Raw genomic sequence first — 12,901 nt, 5'->3', positions numbered from 1 at the left:
TTGGTGTTTTAAGCATGTATTCTGCAGAGCCAGCAAAAAAGAAAAAAGTATATTTGCTAGAAAAATAGGACTGGCTAGGTTTGGGGAGGTGGCAGTGGGGTAGAGGGAGATAACATGGCAATACTTGATGAAGAAAAGGGAGAAATTAAGAATGATGCTCAATTTTCTGGTTTGGAGGCTTCACTTAATGGAGGTACTGCTTATGGAGTAGGAGGACACATCAGGAAAGATCACAAGTGAAGCGTGAATAAGGATAAGATGATCTCTGTTATGGGCATGCTATATACATTGTGCCTATCTATAAGACATTCAAGAGATAAAACATGGATAGTGAGAAGGTGCAGATTTGGATATTCAGTTCTGAAGCTGGACCGAAAATAGAGAATTATGAGTGACAAGCATATTGATAGGAATTTAATCCCTGGGATTGGGTAAGGTTGCCCAGTGAGTACTGTAAAGCAGGAAAAGAGCAGAATTTAGAGGATAACCATAATGGCTATTTAAGAGATGGGCAAAGCAAGCTGAGAAAGTTGGGCACATGTTTCAGGAGGAAATGCAAGCTGTAACACTTATCAACTGAGACTTCATAAATTATATCTCCTTGAACAGTGGTTTTGCAAACACTAACGTGTATCAAAAATCACCTGGGTTATTTGCTAAAAACTTGCTTTCCTGGACACACCCCCAGGGAATCCTGTACAGGAGGTGCAGAGTGGTAGCCATTTCTACGTTTTTAACAGGCATCCGAGATGATTTTACAATAGGTGATTCTTGAAATATATTTTGAGAAACACTTTCTAGGAGACAGTGTGAAATGGTTGAAAAAGCAAGATTTTGGAATCGGACTTATGTTATAGTCCTGGCTTTTACTGCTTTGGTTGTGTGACTGAGAACAAGTTGGTTATTTTAAGGTTCTTTTTCCCCCCTCATCAGTGCTGGGGATATAATATACACCTTCTCTGTCTTAGAATTATTTCAAGATATATAGGGGATATGCTATATTAAATTTCTGGCATATAGAAGGAGCTCAGGAAATATGATACGTCTTTTTGGCCCTTAACCACACCCCCATCTCCCACCCCAGAACACAGCTGTAAACCTAAAAGTGAAGAAGTAGGAGGAAATAGCTACCATTAACGTCATACATTTTGTTTTATAAGAGATCAGAGCCAACTGCTTTTTTACCTTGAACCTACTGTTTTAGAATTGTGTAAAATTAAGTTACCAATTTAACAGATTTCGTTACCTAGTTTCTCCTGGCAGTCTTCAGTTCTGTAGACATTAAATTTGAACAGCATAATACAGGCAAGGTTAAAGTGTAAAACAGAAGCTGAGAGAAATTTAATAGTAGGACAGACACCTCAAAAATCCTGAGGGCATGAACATGTTGTAACATACTGTAAAAACTAATACTCAAATTAGTATTACTAGATCGTCAAGAAAATGTTAAATTATGCTTAACAGAATTGTCATATATTTCAAGATGATTTCCATTACAAAATCCAATAGTTTATAAAGTTTTGGCACTTTTAAATGCTAAACTAAAACTTCAGCTAGTTGGGAAGTTTACTTAGGTAAAATATCTGATTAGTCTATTACGGTTATGTATAAATGAACTTCTACGCTCTTGCTTCCTACTTGATTGGCATGTAACTATTTTTAAGTCAACAAGTGTCTTTGAAACTGTCCCAGAAAGTACTGTGGAACTAGCCTATATGTAAATTGCTGTGGTGCCATATGATGCTAAGGTTTTCTCTTTTTTCTCTGTCTTGAAGAGATGCTAATGTGAATGGAGAACAGTGGAGTCTTAGCATAGCCATGTCTGCCCATTTTATGTCTTGAACTTTCTGACTCATGTTGACTAATTGGAAATATGGCTACTTTATTGTTAAGGATTTGAAAAAGCTGAGAAAGAGTTAAAAATCTTTCTTCATTTTCTGTTATCATGCTCCTACCCCCCACTTGGATATTTGTATGATTGGAGAAGGCAATGGCACCCCACTCCAGTACTCTTGCCTGGAAAATCCCATGGACAGAGGAGCCTGGTAGGCTGCAGTCCATGGGGTCGTGAAGAGTCAGACACGACTGAGCAACTTCACTTTCACTTTTCACTTTCATGCATTGGAGAAGGAAATGGCAACCCGCTTCAGTGTTCTTGCCTGGAGAATCCCAGGGACGGGGGAGCCTGGTGGGCTGCCGTTCATGGGGTCGTTATTTATCCTCAAATATTCAATAATCAGCTGACTAGGTGTAGGTATTAGTTTCTTATTATTTTCACTTGTTTAAGCAACACTTTCTGTCCTGTAGACTTGTCTGTCTTTGATGGAGTTTAATTTTCTTCTGTTATATCTTTGCTTATGGGCACTGTTTTATATACTACCCTTCTTCTGGAACACCCGTTATTCTTATGTTGTATTTCTGTCAGTCTTCCATGTTCATCATATTCCCTTTGTTCATCTTTCCCCTTATTCTTTTCTCCCCCTACCTACTGAGGAAGTTTTTAAAACATATGCCTGATCTTATTTTTCACCAATGTTCACAATTTTCAAATTTTTTCTCCTTAATACATTATGAATTTGGCTGCTGCATTTTCTTTTCCCTTATACAGCATTTTCCCCTAATTTTACCAGCTCCATTCCAATTTCCATGTCTCAGTCATTCCTCTTTTTATCTTACATTACATTATTTCATTTTATTCAGAATTATTTTTAACTTTATAAAAGATGCAAACCAATTGTCTAAAGTTTATTCCTGTTTCTCATTTGTGCTTGCTTTCTATATCTTCAGTGCTGTGTTATGGTTTTGTATTACATAACATTTTTATAACACCTGTCTTCATTTGTTGATTTTTCTTCTTTTATTTATCCTTGGTCAAGGATATACTATAATAGATATTATAGTCTCTATAATCCGGGATCGAAGAAGGCAATGGCAACCCACTCCAGTACTCTTGCCTGGAAAATCCCATGGACGGCAGAGCCTGGTAGGCTGCAGTCCATGGGGTCACTGAGAGTCGGACATGACTGAGTGACTTCACTTTCGCTTTTCACTTTCATGCATCGGAGAAGGAAATGGCAACCCACTCCAGTGTTCTTGCCTGGAGAATCCCAGGGACGGGGGAGCCTGGTGGGCTGCCGTCTATGGGGTGGCACAGAGTCGGACACGACTGAAGTGACTTAGTAGTAGTAGTAATAATCCGGGATGCTTACCTCTCAACTGGGTTAGTGACTTTTCTCTGGCTCATCTGACTAGAGGCTGCTCATGTCCTCCTCTTAGACTCTAACAGAACATCTGATACATGGCCCATAGCATATTTTTGGGTGGGGGTTGTCTAAAAATAATCTAGCACAAGAAGGTACCCTGCTCATCACAGGTCTTCCAAACTCAGTCTTTGTAGTGCTGATTTTGCATCTCCAGACATAAACTCCCACTCCATGTGCTTTTCCATCCCCACTCATGTTATATTGCTAAGAATTTTAGACCCAGGTTGGAGGTAGGAAGCCTGGATTTTTGAACAGTTGGACTAGGTGAGTAGAGTGATTGAGACTTTGTGTGGTCCTGGAGCCTCTTTCCTCCAACTGGTCCTTGAAAATCCTATGTTCTCTGCACCTCCCACTCCCTGGGAAGTTTAAGGAAATCTCTCAGAACTGTCTTGTAAGTCTTTGATATTTTGCTTCCAACAACTTCCATTTTTTATAACGAAAAGTAAATCCTTTTTCATTGCGGTGGATCATTGACTAATGTTCCTGGAGCACTTATATTTGTATCCAGGGTGTGGGAAGGTGTTGGGTGTGTGTGTTTCAGTGGGAGGGTGGGAAAGGTCTGGTACTGGTGTTGCTAGTTGCTTTTGTCTCACCATGCTTGTAATGCTCCCTTGCTTGTTTTAAGTGCTCAGTATACATTTGTTGAATGAGTGAATAAATGATTTATTTTTCTTTGAGAATTTCAGAAGAACCAACAGTACTTAACCAGTAATTATTATTCTAATACCCTTTCCCCAATAGTATTTTTCTAGTTAGGCATTTTGCAAATTATGTTCTGGGAGTACCGGTTCCATAAAATACTCTGTGAAAAAAGGGTTCCATTGATAAATACTTTTGGGAAGTGCTGCATACTAAATTTTTCTCATAGAAATTTGATTAATATATATTAAGGGCCTCAAGAAAGCCTGGACTAACGAAACCTGTATAACTTTGTTTAATTCAGCATTTCCCAAACTTGCTGGATCATAGAAACCTGTTAATATACAATAAAACATGCTTTGGGAAATGCTTTACTCTGATTTTTACAGTTTTCACCTCACAGAGTTTAATGCAGACTTTTTCTACAAAGCAAACTTAAAATTTTTAAATTTGAATTGCTTTTCAATTATCTAAAGGGATGTAAATTATGACAAATATGATTAGAATGTGCAGATTTAAGTCAGGAGTTACTAATTTAGATATCTTTTTTTCCTTTGATGTTTTGAACAAGATATGATCTCAGTGACCTTTTGAAAATGCTTCTTACTTCAGGCATTACATTAGTATACTTAAGAAAAGGAGATACATATTTTACTGGTGCCGTAAGCTGAGAGAGCCCTGTACCGTATGATACGAGAGTATTTCTGTATTTCCCCTGAGCTCAGCGAAAGTGACAGTTGTTCTTATTCAGGATTTTAACATTGTACGTTACCCTAGAAAGTAATTCTATAGCAGTGCCTCTTTTCTCTCAAAATCATGTAACTGGATAAAGTGGGAAAGGTGACTAATTTTATTTTCAGTTTCAGCATTAAATCCTTTGTTGTATTACTACTTTATTTGTCTTTATAGTAATATCTGGCTAAAACTGAAGTCATCTTTTCTTTTGACTTTTCATCGTATGGGATTCAAATGTGCTTTACTAGTTTGACTGTTCACTGACTGGTTATGAAACCTACTTTTGTTTTGGTAAGAAATGCTTCTGTACTTGCTTTATCACTCCTCTCCATTCAAATATTTGTTTCCCTCATATCTTTTTATAATTAGTAGTTTTGTTTTGCTTTTTAAAATTAGAATTTGATTTGTTCCAATTTAGGGGGTTTTTCTAAAACAGAAAAGTTGTGTTTTAGAAGCTTTTGGGGGTGGGGGGAATTGGAGGGTGGTGATGAAAGGAGTTAATAGTAAATAAAAGCCCAGCAGGTTTTCAACTAGACAAGTTTTCCCACTGGTGTACTACATCTGAAAGAGCCATGGATTTGTAGTGGGCTTGTCTAGCAAGTTCTGAGTTCCAATCTTGGATTTTCCCTACATGAAATTGTCATATTTGCTTGCTTCCTTCTGAATAAGACCACTATCTATAGACATCTTCTTCTGGTTCCCTAAAATGTCCTTTTTAAACTCAACCGTTCCAAATACCTCTAGAATTAAAAGCGATAGCTAAAATGTTACTTAAGCATTATACTATGAAAGCAGTGTGACCAAAAATATTCTTTCCAAGAATTTGTCAAAAAATCTAAATAAAAATTAGTCAACTAGACATTTATATTCACTATAGTAAATGACATTCTAACTTTTGTTTCATCTTAAACAGACAAACAGCAGAAGGGTGAATTTGCAATAGACGGCTACAATGTCAGGATGAATAACACTCTTAGGAAGGATGGAAAGAAAGATTGCTGTTTTGAAATCTCTGCTCCTGATAAACGTATCTATCAGGTTGGAGTTTTTGTGTTGCCTTGAAATTAAGTTGATAAGATTTCCTGATTTCATTTTTGATGACATTAACATTTTGTTAAAACAACTCTTCCTGACATTTTAATAATAATAATAAAACACTGGGTTTTAAACATTAAAGATTCATATAAGAAGAAATAGATTTAAAAAAAAAATTCAGATTAGTTCAAGTGATATCTTCTTGAAAGAGAACAGGAGAATATGTAATTCATCAATTACTTCACATGTTGCATTTTATACCTATTTTAATAGAACTGAGTGATTTTTTAAAAGAATTACATAGCAGAAAGAGTGAAATTATCAAAAGAAAAATATCAGCGTGTTAATGCATATTGTATTGCTTAGAGTTGTGGGAGAAAATGAGGGTAAAGACACATATCAGCTCTGCAAGTCAAGAGCTATCAGCTAGCATCAATATGGAATGTATGTTTAATAAGTTTTAAATATCTGAGATTGCAGTTGAAAGCCAGTTAATTAAGTTGTCAGTTAATGTGTTGGAATCTGACAAGAACATTTTTAAGAAAGCTGTACCCAGCAGTCTAAAGAAATTCATGGGTGTCTTCTAATTGTCAAGGGCAAATTTTGTTCATCAGTTTTGTCTTTGACATTGATGAAGAGAAGCAGCTTTTTTTCCTGCACAGCTGCCAGCTGCTGATCAGAGTTTCAAATCCATCATCCTCTGCTTCAATTACATAAATTTGTCAAAATTAACTGTACATTATAAGAAGCATCCTTGCAAGAAAAGTAGTACTAGACATGAAAAGAATTACTAATGGTCTTGTAGAAACGAAAAGGAGGCAACATACTTTTCATTACGGTGGTGATTTTTTTTATTGCTATTGTTTGTTTTTCCTTAGTTCACAGCAGCTTCTCCCAAAGATGCCGAAGAATGGGTGCAGCAGCTGAACTTTGTGTTACAAGGTAAGAGCAATCCATTGAACAAGGTATCACAGTCTTTGAGTACTGAATAACTGAATAAGTTGGAGTTTCATATACAGAAGCTTATTGACTTCTGTGAGAAATGGCTGGCAGAACATGACTGGTAACACATACCATTGACTTCAGATTAATAAAAGTGTCTTTTCTGCAAGTACCATTTAGTAACTTTTAAATTCACGTGTTTATACATCAATCCATTTCTAAAATGTTCAAATTAAAGATGTAACATATATCAATATTGTGACTCTGTAGGGCTGCATTAATTTAGGTAATAAGGTTTGGAAAATCACTTTTGCATTCTTTAAAGTTTTACTTCCTGAAACATGTTTTGTAGATATGGGGTCTGATGTTATCCCTGAGGATGATGAGGAAAGAGGAGAGCTGTACGATGATGTCGATCATCCTCTCCCAAGCAGTTCACCAACAAGGAGTCTGCCAATTGATGATGAAATTTATGAAGAACTTCCAGGTACTTATTTATGGTGATTCAGTTAAGGATTTTAGGGCCTTAAAAAAATGCCATATATCATCAAGTTGACAACTTGAGAAGAAAATGGTGAACTATTAATATTAAAAACGAGGACAAAGAAAATCTTCAAACTCTATATTACAAAAGGTTCTGCTTGAAGTGTTTCAAGTAAGTGGATGTACATTTATGAAAAGTGAATGGAATGTTAAAATGAAGCAGATACAGTCCTAATCTCATGGGACTTTTGGCTCATTAGCATTGTTTATGCTACATAATTTTTTAATTAAAAAATTGACTTGCCTTACAGTTTTTTCCAGCAACTCACACATCATTTTTTATTTATACATCTTGGAACTTCCATTAACCAGAAGTTCTATGCATACCCCATATGTCAACAACTTCTGCCTCATGTATTCCTCCTTGCTGTAGTGTATTGCATTGTCTTGGAGGAATATTCTTGAACTGTAAACAAAGGCCTTTTGAGGCTTGAAGTTTTCTTACTTGATATTTTATCATTCTGCATTTTCAGGCATAATTTAGTGTTTATATGCCTCAGTATTTGTTATGTAATATAAGTTTAATTGTCTTAATTTGACTTGCCATTCTGACAGCCTCAAACAGAAAGATAGGCATATGGAACTTTAGATACTTAGAATATGAAAACACTTAGGGAATTATTGCATTACTAATACTCTAGGTTGAAATGAGCCTTTTTCTGGTTATTAAAAAAATCAGCCATTGGAGAAGAAAAAGAGATTATATTTAAAAAGAGATATTTAACTGACATTGCATATAGAGAAGCTATTTTTCTTTAACTCAAACAATTTAACAACAGTATAAACTTTAAAAATACCTAAAATGTTCAAAATTAATATACAAATGTGATTTTCAATAACTAGCACATAGACTTTAGAGTCAAAAGTTTAAGTTCTGCCAAACCGTTTACTAGCTCAGTGACCTTAAAAGTCAATTTCTTCATCTATAAAATAAGGATAATTTCATGAGGGGGATGGTGGTAAACGAGGTCATGTATCTAAAAGCTCTCAGCACAGTGCTTGAGTCATAGCATGCCCATAATATATTGTAACATGATCATTATTGTTTTAATTAGTATATCTGGTAAATTCTACAAATGCTTATATGGAGTTACAATAGTGGTTTTCCGACCAAGTAAGAATTAGTGATTGTAATGGGATTATAAATCTAAGATACTACAAAAATTACCAAAATATGCATCCGTGTATTGTCTTTTACTACCTTAGAAGAAGATGATTAGTATAAAAGCATGATTTTGTGAGCAGTGGTAATTTGTGCATTTCTATTATTTTAATAGAACTACATGGTTATAGCTCCTTCCTTTCTGATTTATCCCAAGGAAATGGCTTTTGCCATGGCATCAGCATCCTCAAGTAGGAAAGAATATTTATTCTCTGACTACTTTTTTTTAGTCACACCATATCACTAATACTGTCATATTAGTCTTTAAAAGGTTCAGAAGAGTGAGTGAGCATGTGTACTGATGTCAAATGGAAGACTGTTGTACCTTTACACATGACGCCATTGTCATGTATACTTCCTTCTTTTAAACCTTGCAGCGAGGGGGTCTCGTTACAAACGCCGCAATGACTATCAGTTAGGTTCTGGGTTTCTTCAAGTTCATCATCCTCTCCCCACACCTCAAATAAAAAATTGGTCAGGAATAAAGGACACATATTTATAGCATTTTCATGCTAAAAAACCAAGGAAGATCGCCTGTAAGTAGCTTGAAATCTTAAAAATATGAGGCCTCTTTTATTTTCCATCACTGCAGATGGTCTTCATCACATTTTTTTTGTTGGCCTGGGGCCACATAATCATTGGAAATAACAGGTTACTTTTGAAGTAGTCTTACTTCTTGCTGTGGTACTGGAAGAAATCTAAGCTGCTCTAGGATTCAACACCCCTGCCTGGGATCCCAGTGGCTGTACAAAGTGATTGAGTTTGATAGAGACTGCAGCTGTACCCCTGGGAAGAAGCTGGGGTAGGCAGCTGTGGAATGTCTAGTTCTTTCTTCCCTAGGGTAATGGAGAGCCGCTTCAGTGTCCACACAGTTCAAGTTTGTCAAGCTTGAGCCAGCCACTACAGAGGGAATTTTTTTTTTAGTTAAAACCCTAAAGTTGGCTCTTAGAGTTTTCGTTGGATTAAATATCTAAAACTAGGAAGGTAACTTTTTTTTCTTTCAAAAATGCTGTCTCTTTCAGGAGAAGAGTAAAGCTAATTGCTTTCACTTCTGTAAATTATGAATATAATTTTGAGAGGACGTTAAAACAGTGGAAAAGCAGTGAGCATACTTACAGTTAGTATTTTTCCAGCTCTGTACTAACAGCTGTGTATATCTGAAATCTGACTGGTAAATTCCCAGAATTAATTAATACTACCATTTCAATGGGCTTCTCTGATAGCTCAGTTGATAAAGAATCTGCCTGCAATGCAAGAGACCCTGGTTCCATTTCTGGGTCAGGAAGATCTGCTGGAGAAGGGATAGGCTACCCACTCCGGATTTCTTGGGCTTCCCTTGTGGCTCAGCTGGTAAAGAATCCGCCCACAATGCAGGAGACCTGGGTTCAATCTCTGGGTTGGGAAGATCCCCTGGAGAAGGGAAAGGCTACCCACTCCAGCATTCTGTCCTGGAGAATTCCACGGACTGTATAGTCCATGGGGTCACAAAGAGTTGGACACAACTGAGCGACTTTCACTTTCTTTTCACCATTTCAACATGATTTTCTGTCAATTACATATAGTTGAAAATTAATCCTCTTAGTTGAAAGATGAAGCATAAAATGTGTTTGGAGAAAAATCTAAGCACTCAACATGTTACTTTAAAGCACAGAGTCCTTTGAGAAAGTAAAACTCTTGCTCAAGTGTCTTTTTAATGTGAAATAAACCTGCAGTGTTTAAGTCTCAAGAATCATAATAAGAAAACATGTTTAAAAATTGTATTGCAAAATATCCCTTGAAAAATGTTTATAATTTTATAGGAATGTAAATAGTTTCATTGTAATTGTTTTTCAGTTAGAATATTCTAACTTTATTACAGCAGCTTTTGTTTAATTTCCTGTTCATTAAATTTTAAGTAACTTCACAAAAGAATAAGAATAAATTTGTAAGTTTTTTTTGCATTTAGGGTATTTATACGTATGTAGACAAGAGTTGAGACAATGCCATTTCTGGGGAATATTAAAGACATTTGGCTTTTCTTTAAATATCCTAATGCTTTGACATCATTTATGTCTTAGTACCTATTAGCATCTTTGTATTTGCAAAGTTATTATTTGATCAAAGTGTGTTAAACTGTTTCATAAGACAGTAATGAGTTCATTTGGCTTAGGACAAATTCCAGAAGTTATTGTTCATTTTTTCATTAGAAATGTAGGAGAATGTTTTTGCTTTAATCTGAATCTCGAAAGGGGAAAATAATACTTGGGAAACTCCTGCAGAAATCAACCCAGCTTGCTCTTCTCTTCTAGTAACCATGTCATCGGATTTTTTTTTTCTGTAAACATCAAGACATTCTGCAGAAACAGAACAACAAAAAGACTTTTAAAGATGTAGACTTAATAGAATCAGCTAGTAACAAGAATGATAACTGCTTGTTAGCCTATTAAATCTGTAGATTTCAGGGGAATTGCATTTGAAATTCTTCTGGCAAGTGAACTGGAGGAGAGAGGGTAGCATAAAATAGGAAGATAAATTTCTAATCCCATTAACCTATTTTTTTAAAAAAAACTTCATTCATTTTTTTAATATTGTAATGATAGATTGAACTATTCCAAGCCAGGAAAGGGTGTTTTATTCTTTAGTCATTCAATTACATTTTAAATTTATTCAATCCAACCATCTGCATCTAAAATGGAATATAAAGTGAAATGCAGCTATAAATTTTTCCCCATGAAGCTAATGCATATACATAAAAAAGAAGTGTTTGAGTATTTAAATTTGAAGGAATTGTCAGCAAATGAAATGAGAGGCAACTTAATCAATTAATTACAACCTATCCCCCCCAAATACATTTTAGCTTTCTTTTCTTGCTGAGTAATTATTACTCATATTACCAAGTTAATAAGGTTATAGAGGACCTTAGAGTCTCTGGTATTAACATCATTCCTGATTTCACCAAATAATTTTTTCTTATTCCTTTGGAATGCAATGGAAAGATGCCAGTTGACTTTCATAGAATCACATATATTCAGCATTTCAATATCATTAGTCCAGACAGCCTGCTGGCATTCTTTTTCCTTAAACTATGATACTGAATTACAAAGTATGGTGACATGATGTCCTGTTATATGGTATGATAGATAACTAAAGTCAAATTTTGGAGTTATTTAAGCTCCGAACTCTGCTGAGAGGATTATCTGAAGTTATAGAATATAAGGAAAACATCCATAAATTAAGGTCACTGCACACATCTAATTGTATTTTATCTTTGCTGAATATAAGTGTGACTTTAGGATTCTTCATGTTGCCTATTTCATAATACAGCACGAAGCTTCGGGATATAATTTTGTCTGTCATGTTGCTTTTCTCTACTTTGCCATTGGCATTGCAAACAAATTCTTTTCATTACAAGAGATGCTTTAACACATATTAAAACCCCAAATACCTATGTGCGTGCAAAACATATATTTCTAATTGTAGAGAAATAAATTAACCTATTTTTGCAACCTGGCACTTCATCTGTGGTTCTCAACCAGGAAAGATTGTGGTTCTCAACCAGGAAAGACCTTGGCCCCATGGGTGCATTTAATGATTGAATTCCTGGAGGCGTTTTTGGTTGCCACAACTAGGGGGGGTGTGTGTGTGTGTGTGTGTGTGTGTGTTACAGTGGGTAGGTGCCAGGGATGCTGCTTAACATCCTACAAAGCACAGCCATCCTCCACAACAAAGAATTATCTGGCCCAAAGGTTGAAAAACTCTGTTACAAGGGTATAAATTGGTTTATCACCTTTTTATCTATGTCTCATGAGTTGTAAAAACCCGTCACCCATGCTTCACATGAGTTTATTTTTATGGACAAAACACAGGTTTTCTTATAAAAGTAAAACTAGGATTACACAGAATGGTTCTAGGTTATAAGGGATCAGCTGGACTTGTCTGTTAACAGTTTTCATCAAGGGACTGAATTGTCTTCAAGACTCTCAGTCTTAGAAAAATGAGAAGGCCATGAAAGATTAAAAAAAAAAAAAGGAAGCATTTTCTCTATTATCATGAACTGCGGTCTGTGATGAGAGAGTCTTTTTTGATATTGTAAATATGTGTCTTTCTTGTACAGACACTTGGCTTATCCTGTTCTGATAGGGTTATTATCATTTGAAGCTGAAGTGAAAGACCTGTGGCAAAGGATTGCATCTTTTTAAAGGGAGTCAGGCCACCTGGGAGAATGCAGGGCTAAGCAATTCCAAGGCCACCTGGAATTTGACAGGTGGCTTTAAGAGGAGAGGAAGTCCAATAATGGGATTTCTCTCCCTTTGGGGGCCTGGACTTTGAGGAGATTAATGGGCTTGAGACGGCAGGAAAAATGTTCTCTGCTCCTGGAGGTCATCAGGGAGTCACTGAGGCAGCCGTGCTGAGGGAATCGGGGAGATGCACTCACCTGAGGCTGAGTCACACCACGCTGCGTCAGGTGGCTCTTTATTATTCTCTGCACATTTCCCTTAATTTTTAAATCTTTGCTTACAGACAGTATATGCTCGCTGGAAAAACCTTAAATATTTCTGATGGGCATAAAATTAATAAGTAGAAATCATTCACCTTCTACCCT

General features: G+C 36.0%; 1 protein-coding gene across 1 annotated transcript in view; it reads left to right on the top strand.

Moving 5' to 3' along the window:
- Positions 1-12,901, top strand: part of SKAP2 (src kinase associated phosphoprotein 2) — a 171,152-nt gene that overhangs the window by 106,210 nt on the left and 52,041 nt on the right. Inside the window, exons 7-9 of the mRNA XM_086396355.1 lie at positions 5,551-5,675; positions 6,551-6,614; positions 6,967-7,101. Of these exons, the coding sequence (XP_086252481.1) occupies positions 5,551-5,675; positions 6,551-6,614; positions 6,967-7,101 (324 nt within the window). The remainder of the gene's footprint in view (positions 1-5,550; positions 5,676-6,550; positions 6,615-6,966; positions 7,102-12,901) is intronic.

This window comes from Bos grunniens, chromosome 4, assembly GCF_055505025.1.
Source record: "Bos grunniens cultivar Pamir isolate PY7600 chromosome 4, Bosgru_T2T1.0, whole genome shotgun sequence".
Classification (NCBI taxonomy): Eukaryota; Metazoa; Chordata; class Mammalia; order Artiodactyla; family Bovidae; genus Bos; species Bos grunniens.
Note: the sequence above shows the minus strand (reverse complement) of the source record. Positions and strands in the feature narration are given on the sequence as shown.